Genomic DNA, 22,472 nt, shown 5'->3' on the forward strand with positions numbered 1-22,472 from the left:
ATAGATTTATTTAAAATGAATTTTAAATTTTAAATAAATCGCTTGGATTAAACCTCAATGAAGTTTTTGGGGGGGGGGCAGCCTCGGAGCGAACCTTGCAGCTGCAAAGGGGTTGCAAACACGCAATTTTATTTTGCTCTGAGCTCTTTGGGACCCTGGAGGCCATGCAGAGAGGGTCTGTCCGCTCGCTGGGGGAGCTGGCTTGTCCTGCACCCACTTAACCATGAGCCCGGGGCGCAGCAGGGCGCGCCAGGCAAGCCTCCCCGGACCTGCCTCCCGGGTCAGGCCTGGGCTCCGGGGCTGAGCTGGGCCGGGCTGGGCTCCTTCCACTTCGGCCGCGTCGGGTCGGGTCAGCGCGCGCTCCTCCTCCGGGCCTGAGTCACGGCGCGCCGGAGTCCCCACGCCGAGACGCCGGGGGCCCCGGGGGTGCAGCGTCGGGGGCGCACCGGGAAGCCGCAGCGGGCCCGGGGAGGGCGGCCAAGGACTCGGCCCTGGCCCTGCCCGCCCTCCATGGCGTTTATCCGCAAGCAGCAGCAGGAGCAGCAGCTGCAGCTCTACTCCAAGGAGAGGTGAGCCCGGGGCCTGCGGGGCATTTGGCGGGGGCTGTCGCTTGGGGGCGAGCACCCCACGAGGCCTGGTCCGCCCAGGGACGCGCCGCCGGGCCCAGGCCGGGTCTCCGGGCAGTCCAGCTCGCCTGGGCCCAAGCCCGAGCAGCCCCGGGAGACGCACCCGGAAAAGGCCGCGGTGCCCGAGCGCGCAGCCACCCCGGGGTGCAGACAGCTGGGGACGAGTCCTGCGCTGTTGGCAAGGGCCTAGGGGTGCGGAGAGGATGTGAGTTGCAAGTATGCACCTCATCAGACACTCCTTAACTTGACCCCCCCCCCCCAGTTTAAAGGGGTTAGGGTCCCCTCTCTCCGGAGGGGCCAGTTACTCCCAAATTTGGGACAGGGGTGGCGAGCAGGCACCCCTCTCCCGAATGCCCGAGCCCGTGTGCAGCCGTGACGCGGTGGGGTGCAAGTGTGCAGGCTCATCAGACACCCCTTACAATGTCCCCACATACCCTAATTTAAAGGGATTGAGGTCCCAGCTCTCCCGGTCGAATCACCCCCAGCTACGGGACGGGGGTTTGAGAGCAGGCACCTCCACATTTCTGGAGAGACTAAAGGGTGCGCTCTCATACCGAGCCACCTTGCCCTATTCTTCTGCAGTAATGCACTTGTCCTATCCTACAGCCCCCAAAAGGGTCTTATTTGGGTGTCGGGGGATGGGAGGAAGAAGGGGAGCCTGGATTCAACCTTGGCTCTGAGCGATGGACCGAATACTCACTCATTTTAAGGCTTTGCATGGAAAAAAGTTGATGGTACAAGCCATTATAGCTCCTACCTGATAAGGATTTGGGGTTCCCTTCCCTCCCCACTTGTAATCTGTGAATACTTCCTAGTGCGTTTCTAGTGATGAAGAAGTCCTGGTTTGCTTAATGAACCTCAGGGGCCTAAAGGAACTGGGGAGGACTCATTTCCAATCCTGTTTGGGATGTGGGAACTTGGAGTACCCCTAGCTGTTCAGTGCTGTCATGTAATTTAATGGTGTCCACTTAAGGAGCTAAACCAAGGCAAGATCAAACTTGTGAGTCTAGGAACTGGAGAAGAATGGAATTCTGGAAAAGAAAACTGAGCAAACTAAATGTCAGGCCTATGAGGGATAGGGCCTGGCTGTATTTATGGCAGGGAATGTGAGAGGGGGAGAAAATTTAATGTAGAGTGTTAAAAACAACACCGAAGGAATACTAAATTACTCACACTTACAAAGTCAGTTCAACTGTACAAAACAAACTCAGCTCAGCCATTGTATTTTACATGATTAACCTGACCTGGAGAAAATCAAATTTTATTTTAATGTTTCTGAAACAGGCATTTGCTGGTCATCAGTCTTATGTTCTTTGAGTTTATTTTCTTGAGGGTAGTTGCCCTAGATTTTTCCATTTAATATACATGCTTCAATTTCAGATTAAAATTCTTTCACAGGGTACACCAATAATAAAGTGTATTAAATAAAATATGGAAATAAAAACAGATCGTGTGATTTTGAAGCTCCAACATTTTTTCATTTTTATTTTTTTCGTTTGTTAAATAGATGTTGACTATACATCAGTTTTATCCATTCTTATCTTTCATCTCTAACTTTGACCTGAACAGGATAGTTATAATCTGAAATTTCATTCTCCTACTTGTAGAGTGGATGAGATACAGTAAACCGTATCTTCAATATGACTTCCCCCAAATTCTTTTTGGTGCTCATGGCAAATGTTATAACCACGTCTGGCAATGCTCAAGGTTAATTACTCCTGGTTAAACACTCAAGAATTAATCCTGGCAGTGCTCAAGAGCCATATGGGATGCTGGGGATCAAGTCCAGGTTGACCTTCTGCAAAGCAAGCTCACTGCTCACTCTACTAACTCTCCATCCCTGTTTATTTATTTTTTAAACTAGCTTTTATTCACAAAGACTTGTTACCTAATAGCTAGATCAATAATAAAATAATATACTTGTTAGATTTTACTGATTTAATTTGTAATGCTTGTGTCATGTGGAAGGAGTTTTCTTGTTCCATATCAACTTTAAGACTTGTTGGTCTTCTCTTTCTTTACAATATAGGAACTTTTGAACTAATTATCATGTTTTAAGGTCTAACATCATTTATTTGATCACAATTCTATGATCTGTTTGTGCAGCAATACCTGTTCTTTAGATCTGCCAGCTATTTTGGTGGCATTAAGTCATATTTCATTTAGTTTGCTTGCACAGTTCTGTAATGTCACATGAGCCATCAAGCTCTGGGCCTTCATTTCTGTATGTAATCTGCTTTGTTGGCATGTATTGATTAGACAAGGTGGCAAGACTCTTAACACTCCCAGATAATTTGAGCACGCACAATCAATTTGCTCATCAAACAGGAAGCAATAATGTTCTTAAACATTAATCATTTGAAAACTGGATGCCATTTCTTTTATATTAATTTGAGTTCTCCTTGCTTACACCAAAAATTTTTAATAATTTTCCCTGGAGCCCTGCAACCTTGGACAGATGGGCCTTCTCTAACGAGGCTGTTGTCCTGAATAAATATCAATTTGAGTGACGAATCTATGTTTCAATGAGCTAGAATCAAGCAACCTCTTACTCATCTTAGAATAACATTCTGTGATGTAGCTGAGTAGTAGAGCACTTGCCTTCCTTGTATGATGTTCTGAATGGGGCCGAGTGATAGCATAGCGGTAGGGCATTTGCCTCGCATGCAGCCGACCTGGGACAGACCCAAGTTCTGTCCTTGGCATCCCATTGGTCCCCCAAGCCTGCCAGGAGTGATTTCTGAGCACAGAGCCAGAAGTAACCCCTGAGTGCTACCAGTGTGGCTCAAAAATCAAACAAACAAAAAGAAAATGAATGCTGAAACCACAAAATAGTGCAGGCTTAAGGCACTGCCTTGCATGCTGCTGATCCAGTGTCATTTCTGGCACCCTATATATTCCCTGAAGTACTTCAGGAGTAACAGCAGCTAGCTGCCTAAACACCCCTGTAACCCTCTACATCCTTCTTCCCCCAAAGAAAAATTTTAAAAAATCATTTATGAAAGAAGAGAAGAAAATGTCTTAAATGAAATTCACTAGGCCTCAATTTTACCATTTCTACACACGTATTTTTCCAGCTTCATCTATCCCTTGTGATAACAAATACTTAATACCAATTGTGATTAATATAATTATTCCCCTATTCAGGAGGACTGCTACTTTTTTGATAATTGTTTAGAGATTACACGTAAAAGACCTCACCTCTGTGAAGTCACTTTTTTTCCTTTAAGAAATTTTATATTTCTGTAGCTATCAGGTAATGACCCTGAAAAAAGAGTAACTTGAAGTTAGCATTTATTTCTCTGAGTGTTAAGTCTTTGCTGCTGTAAGTTATACACAACTCAAAGCAGTGGAATTAGGAGATTCTTGGGTTGATGTCCTATCAGTGGTCCTCAAACTATGGCCCGCGGGCCACATATTGTATTTGTATCTGTTTTGTTTCTTCATTGCGAAATAAGATATATGCAGTGTGCATAAGAATTCGTTCATAAGGGGCCGGAGAGATAGCATGGAGGTAAGGCGTTTGCCTTTCATGCAGGAGGTCATCGGTTCGAATCCCGGCGTCCCATATGGTCCCCCGTGCCTGCCAGGAACAATTTCTGAGCCTGGAGCCAGGAATAATCCCTGAGCACTGCCGGGTGTGACCAAAAAACCACAAAAAAAAAAAAAAAAAAAAAAAAGAATTCGTTCATAAGTTTTGTTTTTACTATAGTCAGACCCTCCAATGGTCTGAGGGACAGTGAACTGGCCCCCTGTTTAAAAAGTTTGAGGACCCCTGTTAGATTAAAGTAGTGGAAAAGAAGGAAAAAGCAAACACATTTTAGATTGGTAGGTTTAAGTGTAGCAAACTTCACAAAAGAAGCAACAGAGGAAGAAAACCAACTAGAATTATTAGGTACAAATACAGGATGCCCATTTAAGATAAAAATGAAAAATTTTTATGAATAACAATTGACTTTTGGTGTAAATGTGTCCCAGGCAATATATGGTACATACTTATTAGAGGAAGATTGTGAAAGCAACAACAAAAACAAAAAGATACTTAAAGGCCTTTCAAATTAACTATACTAATTTCCTGGGTAAAATTTAGATAGTATAAACCCTATAGATTTTACTGTTGTTTCTTAAACTGTCTTATAGAGATATGTATGGAGATAAATAAAAAGCAGATACATTATATATATATATATGTCAGTTTAGAATCGATATCTTCTTAACATTCTAAATCTTTCATTATTATATAATGATATTTATTTAGCAAAGGAGATAGATATATAAATAAATAATATAATGGACCTATCTTACATAACAGAAATAACCAAAAGAAAACTGATATAGTTACAAGCATGTTTGTAGTTTGGTTTCAGTCATAATCTCACTCCTTCCCCCCGACTATATTTGAGACAAGCATTCTGTTTCTCTCATTCACTACCATTGTCATGATAGTTATTGGTGTAGTAATTTCTCTAACAGCACTCACCACTCTTTGTGGTAAACTTCATATTGTGGGCCAATCCTTTCAGCCCTCATCTCTATTATCTCTGGGTATTATTACAATAATGTCTTTCATTTTTCTTAAATCCCATAGATGTGTGAGACTATTTTCTGTCTATCTCTCGCCCTCTGACTTATTTCACTCAACATAATAGTTTCCATGTTCATCCATGTATAGGAAAATTTCATTACTTCATTTTCCCTGTTGGCTGCGTAGTATTCCATTGTGTATATGTACCAAAGTTTCTTTAGCCACTCATCTGTTGTTGGACATCTGGGTTGTTTCCAAATTCTGGCTATTGTAAATAGCACTGCAATGAATATAGGTGTGCAGAAGGCATTTTTGTGTTGTGTTTTTGTGTTTCAAGGATATATCCCTAGGAGTGGTATAATTGGTTCATATAGGAGCTCAATTTCCAGCTTTTTTAAGATCTCCATATTGATTTCCATAAAGGCTGGGCTTGATAGCATTCTCTCCAGCAGTGAATGAGTTCCTTTCTCCCCACTTCTCTGCCAGCACTGATTGTTCTTATTTTTTGTGATGTGTGCCAGTTTCTGTGGTGTGAGATGGTACCTCATTGTTGTTTTGACTTGCATCTCCCTAATGATTAGTGATATGGAGAATTTTTCATGAGCCTTTTGACCATTTGTATTTCTTCTTTGAGAAAGTGTATTCATTTCTTCTTCCCATTTTTTGATGGGGTTAGATTTTTTTTCTTGTGCAGTTCTGTCAGTACCTTGTATATCTCAGATATTAGCTCCTTATTTGATGGGTATTGGGTGAATAGTTTGTCCCATAATGTGGGTGAACTTTGCATCCTAGTCTGATCTATATTTTAAATTACAAAGTAGAAATTGTAATTGTCTCATCAATGGCTGTATATTTACATAAGCATTTTTGGGTTTTTTTGGGGGGGGCCACACCCAGCGATGCTCAGGGATTACTCCTGGCTGTCTGCTCAGAAATAGCTCCTGGCAGGCACGGGGGACCATATGGGACACCGGGATTCGAACCAACCACCTTTGGTCCTGGATCGGCTGCTTGCAAGGCAAACGCCGCCGCTTTGCTATCTCTCCGGACCCTACATAAGCATTTTTATTAATTGTCTTAGTTAAACATTCTCTCTTGTATATCTTGTCCCCGTGGAAGTTTTTCTTATTGTTTGTCTCTTTAGAAGTTCACCATTATAGCTCTCATGTTCATCAATGTTTATGTTTGTTTGAACATCTTTATGATGTTTTGTTTTGAAACTGTATTTTGCTGCATATATTTTTTGAGCATTTTGAAAATGTGCAAAAGATTATGCACCAGGTCTCTCTGTAACAGCTTTTGGTGGATGGAATTCAAGGGGAAAAGTCAATAAGAGATATGCCATGTCATATCTCAGCACAGCACTTAACTACCTGGCCTGCTTGAGACTTCAGTGGAAATTTGTTCCCTGTTAAAATGACCAGGGACCAGGAATCAGTAGAGAACTTTAGGTTGTGGTCATGGATTAACCCTTCTCCTGTGTGGCTTAATTGAGGCCTTCTCAGAAGCTTCCATTCGACATAGCTGAATTCTATCAAGAGATTCATTAGGGAAACACCAGAACTTTCTATGGCATGAGTAACTTGAGTCCAAAACTTTTGCTTGATTAAAGACTGTTTGAAATAAGACCACAGGAGGTTCCAATGGAACTTTGGTGGAAGTAACCTTTTATTTTGTGAGACTATTTGGTAGCCTACTACCACCTAGTTTTATTTTTTTATTTATTTACCTTTTATCTGTCTGCTTTTAAGATCTCCTTTTTATAATGTTTCACTGATTGGCTATGCAGAATTTTATTTTTTTTTCTTCTATCCTGATTGAGGTTGCTAATGCTGAGGCATTTTTTTAAAAATTTGAAACCAAGCCTTTAGAGTTTGAAATATTGCTGCTTCTCATTTTTAAATTCCTCATAATGATTTTTTAAAATAATTTTCATAATTATTCTGTACTGCAATTGTGGTTGCCCATGTCTTGCAACTTAATGATTTCTCTCTCCAAATATCTAGTAATGCTATCTATGCTCATTAGTTTGAGTTTTAATTTCAATTTCACTTTTGGGTTTTTCAGTTCTATTTGGAACATTTACAACTATTTTTATGAAAAGTCAGTACCTTTGTTACTGTTTATTGACAGCCCTTTATTTTTTATAAAGCATTCTTATTGCATTGAACAGATAGAGGAAAATTAATAAGTTGCTTGTAGTGACTCTCAATCATTTATTTTACTTTTTGACCTGATTTTGGAATTTTGATTGTGGCATTTTATTCTTGGAAATTTATGATTACAAATTCTTGAATCTGTAAATTTAAGATGTATTTTATAGAAAGTGTTTTTATTGATTTTTCCTTGCACTTGGGGTTGAGGAGTACTACCTTGGTTTGACTAGAGTTTTGAAGTTAAATAGCTAATGTAAATTCTGGCTCTAGATCTATTTCAAGGCAGTCATGTCATTCCAGATTTCCAAAGGAGGCCTCATTTTACCCAAACCCAAACCCAAAACCAAGTCATGACACTCTCCCTCTAGGGAAGGCAAGGTGTGTTGCCGTTATTTCTCTCCACCCCTAGCTTTTCCTACATTTCCTATCGACTATCCCTTAGCAATATGTTCCCCTAATAAATCAGGCTTTCAGCTGCTTAGAGAATTGGGCAAAGGCCTTTTTTTTTTAACTAAGTCTTTCCTCTTCCTTTCACATCATTTCAGCCAAGCTTTCAAATCTAGTCCCTTTTTCACCATTACTTGCTGCTTCTATTTCAATATTCAGCTAGAGTTTATATTTATCTGGAGTTTAGAGTAACTCAGGAATGATCAAAGTCTGTGGAACTACGTTCCACTGAACCTGCATTGACCAGTAATTTGTTGTATATGCAAGATTTTTAGTCCTGCACCCTGGTCTCCTGCATCAGAGTCTGCAGTTAAATCAAGGTCCCCAGAATGATTGCACACATGTTAAAGTTTTAAGACACTCTTTTCTAGATAACAATAACTTAGTTTTCCTCCTGATATTTTTTTTTGTTTCTTCAAACCATATTTTCATCATTCCTTCTTGAAAAATATAGAGAAGCTCATGAAGTATCAACCCAGGGGCTTTTGATGAGGGAAAATAAAATACTTTGAGAACAAAGGTGATTTTTATGCCATTTGTTCTTACAGCTAGTTTAGGCTTGAAAATAGAAATGATTGGAACAGTGCATGCTAGAAATAAGGAACAACTTTGTAAACCATGCTATTTAAATAAAGTACATATTAGAAAAGAAAATAGAAATGGGGTTTATGGATAGTGTCAATGAATGGCTTTCTATATCAGAAACAACTGGGCCAGGAAATAACTGTCTCATAGTCAGAGGCAAATGTAATTTCCTGGAGTCCAATCTAGTGTTAGAGAGAACATTAAGCCTGAGAGAAGGGATCAAAAGGCCAGATGAAGTAGTGGAATTGCTTGCACTGGTGACAGCATTTCAAGTAGATGAAAAGATATACAGGGAAGACAGACTAGTAGTTTATGTGTCAGGGACTAAAAATAATATTTCGTCACTCATATATCTCTATTAGTTACATGTAGACCATGGATAATATCATCATCTGTATTTTATTTCATCAGAAGAATAATATGTGGTATTGCCTGAGGGTACAGGAAAAGCACATTTCCCTCCCCAGGAAGACTGTTTCCTTTGGGGCCTACAAGGTGAGCTGACAGTCACTATTCGATGGATGTTATATATGGAAGCTTTTTATAATATTTCCCTATAATATCCTTATCTCTGCCTGTTGCTCCACCTACAACCTTTCAGGTGGGGCACTGTTGAGAGCCTAATAAATAGTTTTCCAGTGAGGTGCTCAGGATCTTTTGAGGCAGCTAACTGGCAAGTTCTGGAGTTTTGGAGCTACTGACAGGCTGACACAGGATTCTGCATCCGACCTTCTTGCCTTTTTTTTTTTTTTTTTAAATAAAAAGAATATGTGTTCAAAGTGTCAGGGGGTTTCTTTGGAATGGCTCAAGATTGGAATCTAGTTCTAAAGAGCTCCAGGCATCTTCAAAAGGAATGAGGCATTATGAGGTGAGCTATGGACTCAGAATGTCAAGAAGATTTACGTGAGCCATAGAGTCTGTAAATCAGAGGGGAAAATAAAAACTAAACTCATTAGAAAGAGGAACAGAGATCATTGTGTTCCGTGTTACAGGCCATGAAAGTGGAAGGGGCGGGGGGCAGAAGAGGTGGATTGTATACCTGATAAAGACTGGAAACAGGAAGTGGCGAAACAAAATAAAAGGGCACCTTTCTCCATCAATGCTTAGTGAAATATAATTTTATGACTTTTCTTGTTGACAACTTTAATTTATATTAAGCCAGAGAACTGTATAGAATTCTATGTAAGAGAAATAATCAAGTAGAAATGAAGAAACATTCAAGAATAAATAGTCAGGCCGGAGAGATAGCATGGAGGTAGGGTGTTTGCCTTGCATGCAGAAGGAGGATGGTTCAAATCCTAGCATCTCATATGGTCCTTAAGCCTGCCACGAATGATTTCTGAGCTTAGAGCCAGGAGTAATCCCTGAGTACCACCAGATGTGACCCAAAAAACAAAAAAAAAAAAAAGAAAAGAAAAAGTAGTCATGGCAGGTTATTTATTGTTGAAGCAAAAAGGTATTAAGAAGGATCCTGATGGGGCTGAAGCTCACTGGGTAGGGTGTTTGCCTTGTACACAACCAACCTGGTTTCAATCCCCACCATCCCACATGGTCCTTGAGCCTGCCAGAAGCAATTTTTGAGTGTAGATCCAGGAATAACACTTGAATGCCTTGTTGTGTGGCCCCAAAGCCAAGTTAATAAAAACTAAAATAAAAAGGATCTTGTGGATCCAGGGCAATAGCACAATGGGTAGGGTGCTTGCCTTGTACACGGCTGACCCAGCTCCAACATATGGCATATCGTATGGTCCACCTAGCCTGTTAGGAGTGATTCCTGAGTGCAGAGCCAGGAATAACCTCTGAGCACCACTGGGGGTGCCCCCGCTGAATAAAAAGGATCCTGACATACATGAAATTATAACAGTGCTGATATAGATAGTTTAATTTCAAGGGCAAGAGTTAGACATTATTTCTGGAACTTGTGAGGCTGTGTTCAGGGAATCATCCTCCATGCCAGAAATTGAATTAGAAAGGGTCATACTATTGGTCATGCCCCACAACTTAGGGTGGAACGGTGACCCTTAACGTGGCAGACTCCACTCATGCAACGAAGCTACGTAAACAGCACAACACGAGCAAGCAAGAACAAACGGCACCTCAAAAGGGTGTCAAGAGAGCTGTAATTTTTGACTAGGGTTTTTGTAGGGAGGATCTGGGTGATGGAGAGAGAGAAGGTGGGAGTGTGAGCCTTCTGACTAAAGCATATACCAGTCATAATAGTAAAAGAAGTGTCCCATGGAATTGGAGCAGGCAACTTCACCATTCTTCCACTGATGTTTCTAACAAAAGCACTAAGCTCGTCCAAGAGCTAACCACATGCAAACAAACCACCGATATACTGCTGCCTTTGATATCCCTGTACTAAAATCTAAATAGCTGATTTGTACAAGCTGTATTTGTATCACATGGATTGAACCAAGTACCTGGGCTTTGTAAGAAAAGAAAAGTAGGGCCGGGAAGGTGGCGCTAGAGATAAGGTGTCTGCCTTGTAAGCGCTACCAAGGAACGGACCGCGGTTCGATCCCCCGGAGTCCCATATGGTCCCCCCAAGCCAGGGGCGATTTCTTAGCACATAGCCAGGAGTAACCCCTGAGCGTCAAACGGGTGTGGCCCAAAAACAAACAAAAAAAAAAAAAAAGAAAAGAAAAGAAAAGTATTGATTTAAAAAAGAGGTAAAAAAAATGTTGTTTATTTTCTATTTTTACAAAGTTTCTTATTACAGGCAGCCTTTTACGCAGATTTCTATTTTGTAAAAGTTCTCATGTGGGTCATCCTCTGTTCAAAAGTGATTCATATTTGGCTCTATGGTTTATCGCCTGCAGCTTGAAAAGGTGCCTGTACTATAGCACTGTTTTCTTAAAATAGGTTTTTGTCAAAGAAAGTGACTCTGGTTTTGTATTCTGTGAGTAATACTGACTGAAATGACAGAATACTTTTTCATAACAAGGTAGACCATGCAGAGAACATTAACTGTGCTGTTTTTCCTGGCTCGGGAAACTTGTAGGAGAGGTTGAATTTGGAACTGTAGAATAGTTTTAGTGGTCTAAGAACTTTGAAAAGTATAAAAAGAGCATATATGCCTAACTAGGTTTAATGCTAATTCTATATCAGACACATCATTTATATAGCATTTTAAGAGGAAATTGATCTAAGACTCCAACACAAATTAATATGCAGCTATATCCTGATAATTTGATCTTTGGGGGCAGACTTTTGACTTGTATGTCAAAAATGCCCAGTAGAGGGGGCCGGAACAGTGGCTCAGCAGTAGAGCTTTTGCCTTGCACATGGCTGACCTAGGACGGACCGAGGTTCGATCTCCCGGTGTCCCATTCGATCTCCCAAGCCAGGAGTGATATCTGAGTGCATAGCCAGGAGTAACCCCTGAGCGTCACCAGGTGTGGCCCCAAAACAACAACAACCAAAAAAAGAATGTCCAACAGATTTAGTTTATCTGAACTTTAGCTAGAAGACTGAGGTTTGATTTTCTGGTGCCTAAATAGCAAAACTGAACAAAGGAGAATTTAATATTATATACTTAGATGGAATAGCTTGTATTTGAATGACTTTTCAGAGAGTGCAGTTGAGTGTTTCTTAGGAGAACCTGTCTAATGGAGGGTCATAGGAGACTGCTTAGCAATTTCTCTTATCTGGTCAACATTTTTTCTTAATTTCCTCCTCCTTTGAGAGGCCATGTGAAGAACTTTACAACAAATGCCTAATTTAATCATTATTAGCTCTCTTGGTCGGGGTAGAGTTTTACTTCCTCCACTGATGTTGTTGAGGTACTCACAGTTGAGTGGCTAATGTGTAGCATTTGTGTCCTTTCCTCTGCCTGTACATACACCAGTGGGACATCCTGGCACTTTATCCCAGTAAACCCACATCATAATCTTCCTCATTGCAGTGAACCCTGATCTATGCAGATGTGTTTATTCTCACCACTAGTCAATGGACTGGTGCTGGACTCCAGGTGTTAAAGGGCCAAAAAACTACAAAAACACTGAATAAAACTCATACAGGTTTTTGTTTGTTTGTTTTGTTTTGTTTTGGGGTCACACCCAGCGCTCAGGGGTTACTCCTGGCTCTACGCTCAGAAATCGCTCCTGGCAGGCTCGGGGAACCATATGGGATACAGGGATCTGAACCACCGGCCCTCTGCATGCAAGGCAAACGCCCTACCTCCATGCTGTCGCTCCGCCCCCCCCTTTTTTGTTAAAACTCATACAGTTTTTGAGAGCATTATAAATATTGTTCATTAGTTTGAACCAGACTAATAGCACAGCAGGTAGGGTACTTGCATTGCATATGACCAACCTGGGCTCAATCCCTGGTTTCCATATGGGTTCCCCTGAGCTTGCCAGGAATGATTTCTGAGTGCAGAGACAGGAGTAATCCCTGAGCATTGCCGGGTGTGGCCTAAAAACCTATAGGTAAATAAATGTTGTTTATTAGTAATGTGCTGAATAATTGCTGACCATGATCCCCAGGTTACTTGCGAGGTCACCTGAATTTATATTATGTCTTTGGTTTGTGACCTGAATTTATATTGTGTCTTTGATTAATGTCAAATAGAGTCCACCTTCAAAATTTAGGTAACAGGACTAGAGAGATGGCACAGGGCTTATGGTTCTTGCCTCCACTCCAATTTCTGTTTGAATTCACACACCAAGTTCTCTGAGCACTGCCAGATGTGGTGCCCAAACCAAAATCAAATCAAATCAAATTTAGGTAACAGCCAATGGGGCATCATCTTTAGTGGTCTAAGGTTGATCTCTGCAAAGATACCTAACCAACCAAAACTCCAGGTATGTCAGTATTGGGGCTGACATCACCAGGGCTTTTTGGGGGTGAGTGTAGGCATCCTGCCTTCTCATACTAGAAGCCCTGGCAGCTAAAACTATGCCTTAAAAGAAAGCTGCAGTAACAGCCACAGAGCTTGAAATTCCTAGGTAACTCCAATTGTTTTTTTCAATACTGTCATCTCAGTAAGAACATACCAATTTGATGTCAAAGTGGATTCAAAGCCACATAATTTCAGAAACAAAACATATAAAAGAATATCAGCTAGCCAATCACTTAGATAGCACAGCGGCGTTTGCCTTGCAAGCAGCCGATCCAGGACCAAAGATGGTTGGTTTGAATCCCGGTTTCCCATGTGGTCCCCCTGCCTGCCAGGAGCTATTTCTGAGCAGACAGCCAAGACTAACCCCTGAGCACCGCCGGGTGTGACCCAAAAACCAAAAAAAAAAAAAAAAAAAAAGAAACCTCCTAACAATGACTTAATGACCTTGTTGTGAAATATAACAATTTTCACAAATTTTCTTATATCTCTACCTTTTTAAACTAATTTCATCACCATTTACTTGTAAACAAAGGATATAAATTATTATTTCATGCCTTCCAAGGGGATAAGCTTAGGAATGGTTGGGAAATGCAGGAACATTGGTGGAGGGAATTTTGCATAATTAGTGGGATTGACCTTGGAACAAATGTATTATGAGCAACTTTGTAATACATGGTTTTGAATAAAATAATTCATATTCAATAGATAATTCACTATTAAGTTATCAGCTATTAAGTCAGCTGTACTAATGAGTGAGATCATAAAAGTCTGAAAATGATTTTAATTGTTTTAGGCTTCAGAGCTCTTATTTCATAGAATATGGTCCTAATAGTCATAGTATCATAAAACATTAACCTGGTTATTTTAGTTTTTAATAAAGCAATGCTCATGGGCTATCAGGACTACTGGTTGTGAACGATGCAATACCATTCTAATAGCATGGATCCTCACATACAAAGTACATACACTACAAGTTGAGTCATATACCCAGTACCAAAATTTAAAAAGTTATTGAAAATATAACCGAACACTTCAATAAGAAGTATAGATGGGTTCAGAAAAGTTCCCTAATTCTTTAGCTCTATATAATAGCTTTTATATAACATTCTGGGTAGCAATATAAAAATCATAATTTATTAGGTGATTTTGTTGTGTGTGTGTATATATATATATAATAAAATTGATATAATCAATGGTATCACCTATAGGATATCTAGGCTATGGTATAACCTTATGAGATCACAAGTACCATTGGGTCCATAGTGGTCCTACATCAACTTTGCTTAACAGTGCCTGACTGCATATGCCACATAGATGGAGCCATCTGCAGGTGGACGTTTCTGTTGCTTTCCTCTCCTGGCTTTTGTGGAAAATGCTGCAGTAAATACAGTTATGCAGATATCTCTTGGAGGTTTTTTTTCTTCTGGTTAAGTCAGACTACCAGATCATATAGTAGTTATATTTTTAATATTTTTGAAAAACCTTCATATTGTTATCTATAGAAATTGCACCATTTTACAATGCTACCAATCATGCACAGCTTTCCTTCTTTACATCCTTACCAGTTTTTTTATTTCATGATTTTTAATTCATTATTTTTACAATAGTATTAATATGCCATATAGTACATTGCTGCTATAAAAGACCCACCTCTGGAGTGCCTGGATTCCTTCACCATTATCCTCTTGTCTCTTCCTTCCACCTCTCTCCAGCATCCTAAGGTCACATTTCTGTTGACTATATTTCAGAGTTGTTTCTATTGGGGTTTGACCAATTGCTAGTTTCATTTCTTTATAGGAGAAATCTTTATGGGTGACATCAACCAGTTGCCTTTTTCTTTCTGACTCACCTTGCTTAGTAGGACTTCCTCAGATCATAACACACACACACACACACACACACACACACACACACACACACACACACACACACACCTCCTGTTGCAGCAAACTGCTTGGTCTCATCTTTTAAAATCATAGTTAAGTGGTTTTCCACTTTATCTTTAAAGCATGATTTTTTTTCTAATCCTCTGTTACTGAACAGTTAGGTTGTTTCCATTTCTTGGCTACTGTAAATAATGGTGTGATGAACATATCATATACCCATTCTGAATAATGTTATTGTGTTTGGAGGATAGATGCCAAAGAGTGGAATTTCAGTGTCATTGTAACTCTAGGCTTAAATATTTTATTCTATTAATTTTTTGAGTCGTCTCCAGATTGTTTTTCCAAAGATGCTTAAGCAAGCAACAATCCAGAACAGTCAAAGAAAATTCCTTTTTTGCCAACTCCATGACAGTGCTAATTGTTTCCAGACTTTCTGATGTATCATACTTGATATAAAAGGTGATACCTCATGTTTATTTACATTTATTTTCCTGATAATGAGTGATGATAAACAATTTTTCACAGGCCCATTTGCCATCTTTGAGTCATTGACCATTTACTCACCATTATTTGTTCTTGGTTGGCCATTGGATCTTGGCTTAGGAGCAAACCCTCTGAGTATAGGGTTTGTTCCTGGCTCATTGCTGAAGGTTCAGTCCTGGCAGAGCTTGCAAACCATTTGCAGTGCCATGAATTGAATTAGTGTTTTTTGCATGCAAGATAAAAACCTTAATGCTATACTGCTTTGAATCCCATTTGTTGATAGGATTGTTTGGTGTTGACCTTTGAGTGCTTTTGCATACCTTGACTAAGAGCCATTTGTTTGATGTATGATTTGCAAATATAATTGCAGCACAGAAGCTTTTTGTTTTATGTAATCCCACTTGCCTATTTCTGCCTTTGATTTTTTTTACTGAGGAGCTGTCTTATTGGAAACTTCTTTGAGTTTAAGTGTTTGGAGAGTCTTGTTTATGTTTTATCAATATATTTTATAGAAATGGATTTTATATCCAGATCATTAATACATTTTGAATTAATCTTTGTGTAAGGGGTTTAATTATAATATTTATTTAAGCACTGTGGTTGAGTTTCAGTCATCGAATGAACACCACTTTTTATCTGTGTAACTACTTTCCCACCACCAAGTTGTCCTCATTCCCTCCTTCCCCACCCACTGCTTGTCTTTGGGACAGACATTTTACTTCTGTCTCTCACTATCATTGTCATGGTAGTTGTTAGTGCTGTATTTCTCTAACTACACTCACTGCTCTTTGTGATAAGCTTCATATAATAGGCTTGTCCTTACAGCCTATATTTCTATTGTCTCTGGGTATTATTACCATGCTGTCTTTTATTTTTCTTAAATCCCACAGATGAGTAAGACTATTCTGTGTCTATCTTTTTCTCTTATTTCAGTCAACATAATAATTTTCATGTCCATCCATAAATTGGCAAGTTTTTTGACTTCATTTTTTCCTAATAGCTGTGTAGTATTCCATTGTGTAGATATACCATGTTCCTTTAGCAAATCATCTCTCTCTGTCTCTCTCTGTCTCTCTCTCTGTCTCTCTCTTTTTTTGGTTTTTAGATCACACCGGCAGTGCTCAGGGGTTACTTCTGGCTCTACGCTCAGAAATCACTCCTGGCAGGCTTAAGGGACCATATGGGATGCCGGGATTCTAACCATGCCCCTTCTGCATGCACGACAAACACCCTACCTCCATGCTATCTCTCCTGCCCCAGCAAATCATGTTTTGTTGGGCACCTGGTTGTTTCCATATTCTGGCTAATGTAAATAGTGCTGCAATGAACATAGGCATACAGAGGCCCTTTTTGTATTGTGTTTGAGGTATTGCTGGATCATATGAGCTCAATTTCTAGGTTTTTTTTTTTTAAGGAATATTCATATTTTCCAGAAAGGCTGAACTAGATGGCATTTCCACCAACAGTGAATGTATGGCTGTGGAGCAGAATGGAGTGACCGTGCTCTCTGACTCCATCCTTCAGGGCAGGATCCACTCACCTGGAGTGACATTCTTTCCTGATGCCAGAACAGGCTCTGCTCTTCCTTTTATTCCTTGCATATGACTATCCAATTATCTTAGCACCATTTGCTAAAGATTCAGCTTCCACTTCATGTACCTAGCTCCTTTTTTATAAATTTTATTGCCTTTGTTATAAATTAATTGCCTTATCAGATTAACTTTGTTAGAATTTAATCTCTGGCTTCTGATTTATATTTATCTGGGACTCTGTTTCAGTACCAGGAAATTACTATAGCTTTGTCATATTGAATTCTTTTTTTTTTATTTTATTTTTTTTATTTTTTTTTATTTTAAGATTACTTTGAGTATTCTGTATGTTTCCATACATATTTAAGAAGTATTCCTTCTATGTCACACATTGATCAGTATCTCTTATCTGATTCCATGTTTCCCCAACTTACTTTATCTGTATGTTTTGCCTTTAACAAATACGTTTACTAGTATTCTTTTGGTGTTTCTAGGGCAGTAGGAATAAACATTCACATTTAATCTGCAATATTTAATCTAAATATCTTGAAGTGATTCATCAATATTTGAAGATCTACCCCCACTTAAAAAAATAAAATCTTCTGTGGCCTTTCCACAGGTTTATCTGTTCCCTTTTCCCCACTTACTAGAGAGAAATAGAGTGTCTGGCATGTCATATATACACAATAAATGACTTCTGAACTATGAATGGGAAAATGCCATGTGAAGAGCTGTTTTAAAATTTTTCTTCTTTTAAAGATGAAGTGTTAGACAGGGGTTATATCCTGTCATTCTCTCTGCATATTCCTGGATCTTTGTTCAGGAATGACCCCTGATGGTGCTCAGGGACCATATATTTGTGGGGAATCTGAAACAGGGTTTGGCTGCATGCAAAACAAGTGCCAGATCCACTGTACTGTCTCTCCAGCCAAAGAAGTTGCTTTCTTATACTTCATAAAAAAAATAAATAAACATATGATACTTGCTTTAAAGCCTGCTCTGCTTATATCTCTTTCCAACGTATAAGTTGTTCTTTACTAATAAACCCATTTTAAAAATAAATAGATGAGATAGAAAAGAAACATGACATTCTTTTCCTTTTCAATTCAGGTTTTCCTTGCTGCTGCTTAACTTGGAAGAATACTACTTTGAGCAGCATAGGGCTAATCATATTCAACATTGGGGCAGTCAGGATGAAAGGTAAGGAAGACTCTTAGATCTCTCTGAACTAACACATGTTTGTTCCCCCATGGATATGCAGTTAATAATTGTGAGGAAATAACTTTTGAATCATTACTAATTTCTGAAGAGAAATTTTTATTAAATTTCTGAGATAGAGGTAGAAAGTTGTTGATGGTTGAGAACCAGTTCTAACATCCATCCCTTTACCACTGTTTATTTTCACTACCAGTGATCCTTCCATTCCCACTCCCCAGCCTTCCTCTATGGCGGATACTTTTCTTGTCTGTCTTTCCCATTTACCCCTTTTTCCTCCCCTCTTTTCCTTTTAGGCACCATGATTTGCAATACTGTTACTGAAGATATATCTATATATAATGAATATCCGTTTAATTCCTTTCAGTTCCCAGTTCTAAACTAACGCATCTTATTGATGCTTTATATTTTAAATTCAAAGGGAGAATCATGTATCTCCCAGTATCTTACTAGGTGAAAGATGAGAAGAAGGGATTTGTATGTTACTCTTCTGACTTCAGAGGTTTTTTCAAAGCTAAAAAAAAAAAAAACAGTGCTTTCTAATTTCTTGTTGTGAGTATTGAAAAATAGCAGAATAAGATTTTTGACTCCTTCAACTTTTTTCTCACATTACTTTGTAATTATATTATCAGTTATTTGTGTTATGATCTTACAACATAATGGTCAAAATACTAGAGTGAGGGGCCAGAAAGATAGCACAGCGGTAGGGCATTTGCCTTGCAAGCAGTAGACCCAGGGCAGGCAATGGTTCGAATCTCAGCATCCGTATGGTCTTCTGAACCTGCCAGGAATGATTTCTGAGCACAGAGCTAGGAGTAACCCCTGACACTGCCGCTAGGTGTGGCCCAAAAACCAAACAACAACAAGAACAACAAAAACACACTAGAGTAGAATAAAATCAATCAATAGTAAAGTAAAAATTAAAAAATGAAAAATTGACTTAAATTAGAACTAACATTTCTATATTTTATTCATTTATTTATTTTGGGGAGGGGGTTGTGCCACACCCAGAGGCACAATATTTTCCGGCGTATAAGACGACCACTAATTTTACGGTGAAAACATAGGTTTAGGCCTATATTTGCTGTATTAGATAGAACGTTACTGTGCTGCAACTGCATGTACCACAGTGAGCCAATCACAACAAGCAAAGGTTCAAAGGTTATACTGTAATAGACTTTCTCTCTGACTCTGGCCAATCTGAGCAGGCTTTTGACAGTGTAGATTCGGGTCCAGAACATTGTCTGCTCGGATTGGCTGAGTGAGAGAGGCTGTCCGAGCAGCCTTGCAGTGATTGGTGCAGGATCGAGTTGGAAAATTAGTTTCGTGGCAATATCCAGATGATTTTCCTTTAGCAGCATATCGAAACGTTTTTCGGGATATACTCTGTATATAAGAAGACCCCCGGTTTTGGGTTGACTTTTTTTCATTTCAAAAGTCGTTTTATATGCCGGAAAATACGGTAGGGTTAACTCCTGGAAAAAAAAAAAGTCGTTTTATATGCTGGAAAATACGGTAGGGTTAACTTCTGCAGTCAGAAATTACTCCTGGCAGGCTCAGAGGACCCGATGGGATGCCGGAGATTAAACCCAGGTTCATCTTGGATTGGCCATCTGCAAGGCAAACACCCTACCACTGTACTATCACTCCGGCCCTAATATCTCTATATTTTTAATAACATTTACTTTAACTATATCTGCTATATAACAAAATGTTCTATTAGAATAGCTAATTATTTTCTGTTTCTTTGAGTATACATTTTGAAAACTGTACAGAAGTGAAAAGAATCAATGAAGATTTTTGTTTATAACACCAAGATGGCATTAACTAAAATGAAAGTTATTCCAGCAAAAAAAAAAAAAAGTGGAAAAAAAAAAAAAAAAAGTGTATTTTTTCTCCCTCTTTCCTCCCTAGGCTCTGGGGTCAAGGGTAATTAATCTAAGCATACCCTCTTACTACATTAGATTTCCTCATTCATTAACTGTGTTTTTGATGAAATGTACACATGTTAAAAAGAATTCCAAAACTAATAAACCATTTTAATAGCAATACAGTTGTGAATAATTTTTATAGTAATATTTTGAAACTTTTGAAAACATGTATATATTGTTTTATATTATTAAACGAGCTATATAAACTATAAATTTAGGTGACCAAGATCAAAATATTTTGTGTAAAATATACACAAATCCAGTACTAAATAAGTTAATGTAAAAGTTTTGTAATCTTGCATTTGAATTGTACATGCTTATAGGTAATCATATAGTTTTCTTCTAAAAGAATGTTCTCACTAGGGCACCACCCAGAGAAGGGTTGTCCCTCTCAGAAAATGGGGGCTATAGGGGACCCTAAAATTCCTGAGAAGAGCATGAAAGACCTTCAACAATCCAAGGCTTTCCCAGTGACAGCTAGATCAACTTTGATCTATTTAGCGAAATCTAGAACAAGGCAATTTGGAGAAATTGTATATAATTTTCTCTCCAAAGCCATTCTCTAAATTTTTCTGCCCTGAGAAGATTGTGTTCTCTCTTGAATGTCTCTTTCTCTCACCTCACACTTCTCTAGGTAAATATTTTTCAATACGATTCTTTTTATTCCAAAAAAAAAAAAAAAAAGTTCTAGGGATTGGTAAAATACCAGGGTATAGACTTATGGACCCTATCCTAGGTAGAGCCCCAGCACATAAGCTCCTGAACACCCCACCTTTTTATTGCTTGCTGTAGCCCTGGAATCCCCTAACCATTACTTGGGTATCCTGGCAACCCTTGCACTGAAGGTCTGGTTCAGCTGACATATCATCAGAAGTGGTCCCTAGGCTGTAAGCACTGCTTGCACACTCCTCTTTTCCAAAGAATCTATTTTCTTTCTGTTTTTTTTTTCTCTGATTTTTGGGCCATACCTGGTGACTCTCAGGTGTTACTCCTGGCTATGCACTCAGAAATCGCTCCTGGCTTGGGGGACCATATGGAATGCCGAGGGGATTGAACCACAGTCCATCCTATATTAGTGTGTGCAAGGCAAATGTCTTACCACTTGTGCCATCGCTCCAGCCCCAAATAATGTATTTTCTAACTTATCCTCCAGAGAGGTCTAGAAAAATTGCAGTGACAATTGGCATCATGATTTGAATGTATGAATAACACTTTCCACTAATATAAGCAATAGATTTTTGGAGAAGTAACAGTATCTAAGTTCAGAACAGGAAATGTATGTGATTAATGTTGATTATCTTATCATACTGATAAGTAAGGAAGATACTTTGATATAGTAGGAAATAACTGTAGATGAATTTTAAAAGACACAGAACTAAGTTGCAGAGGTAATATTGGGAAAAATATAGGACAGAGGGACATCAAAAAAGAATAATGACCTCTATAGATTGAAATGTATAAGAAGTATTAAATTTTATGAGTTTATATATATATATATATGAATGTATGTATGAATGTACATGTGTGTATGTATAGTAATCAATTATCTTAGAAGGACGTTATGTGTCCAGCCTATTTTATTTTTTGGAAACTTTATCAATGAAGATAAAGAATCAAAAATGATTCCTGCTTTCTTTCTGTAAGTTGTACTAGAGGGTGCCCTTGTTACATATAAGTCAAGTTCTTTGGTGAGAGATTCTATATAATTGTAATAAATATATAAAATATATAAAACTTTAAATTCCTACTACACAGAGGATCTATGCCAGGATCTGTAACTATGGCCCCATCACGCAAATCTAGCCTACCCATGTTATTTTATAAATGAATTTTTATTAGCACACTTTTATACCCACATGTCTGTTGTCTCTGGGTGCTTTATTTCTTAGAAATGCAGAGTTGAATGTTGTGATGGAGAATATAGGGGCTTTGAACTAAAAAAAATATTTACTGGGCCGGAGAGTTAGCACAGTGGTAGGCCATTTGCCTGACATGGAGCCGACCCAGGTGAGACCCAGATTCAATTCCCATATGGTCCCCAAAGCCTGCCAGGAGCCATTTCTGAGAGCAGAGTCAGAAGTAACTCCTGCGTGCTGCCGGTGTGGACAAAAACAAAATTCAAACAAAAAAACTATTATCTAACCCTTAAAAAGAAAATTTAATCAGCCCTTGACCTAGGCTGAACCTTCAGTGACCGTTAAAGCCACCAGCTAGATGAAAAACTGCTGAAAAATTTGATAATG

At 39.0% G+C, this 22,472-nt stretch overlaps 1 protein-coding gene and 1 non-coding gene across 3 annotated transcripts in view; both read left to right on the forward strand.

Annotated features, from left to right (window-relative positions):
- The first annotated feature begins 338 nt into the window (after nucleotides 1-338).
- The window catches only part of NSMAF (neutral sphingomyelinase activation associated factor), a 1,015,053-nt gene continuing 992,919 nt past the window's right edge, over nucleotides 339-22,472 (forward strand). Inside the window, exons 1-2 of one of the 2 annotated variants that reach the window (XM_049781950.1) lie at nucleotides 339-569; nucleotides 18,194-18,283. In XM_049781950.1, coding sequence (XP_049637907.1) covers nucleotides 511-569; nucleotides 18,194-18,283 — 149 coding nt within the window. In that variant the 5' untranslated portion in view covers nucleotides 339-510. The remainder of the gene's footprint in view (nucleotides 570-18,193; nucleotides 18,284-22,472) is intronic. The other variant, XM_049781951.1, reaches the window with a different exon arrangement.
- Nucleotides 8,726-8,847, forward strand: LOC126021266 (small nucleolar RNA SNORA49). Its single transcript, XR_007499836.1, has one exon. It is a non-coding gene; the product is annotated as a small nucleolar RNA SNORA49 (small nucleolar RNA).

Source organism: Suncus etruscus, chromosome 10, assembly GCF_024139225.1.
Source record: "Suncus etruscus isolate mSunEtr1 chromosome 10, mSunEtr1.pri.cur, whole genome shotgun sequence".
Lineage (NCBI taxonomy): Eukaryota > Metazoa > Chordata > Mammalia > Eulipotyphla > Soricidae > Suncus > Suncus etruscus.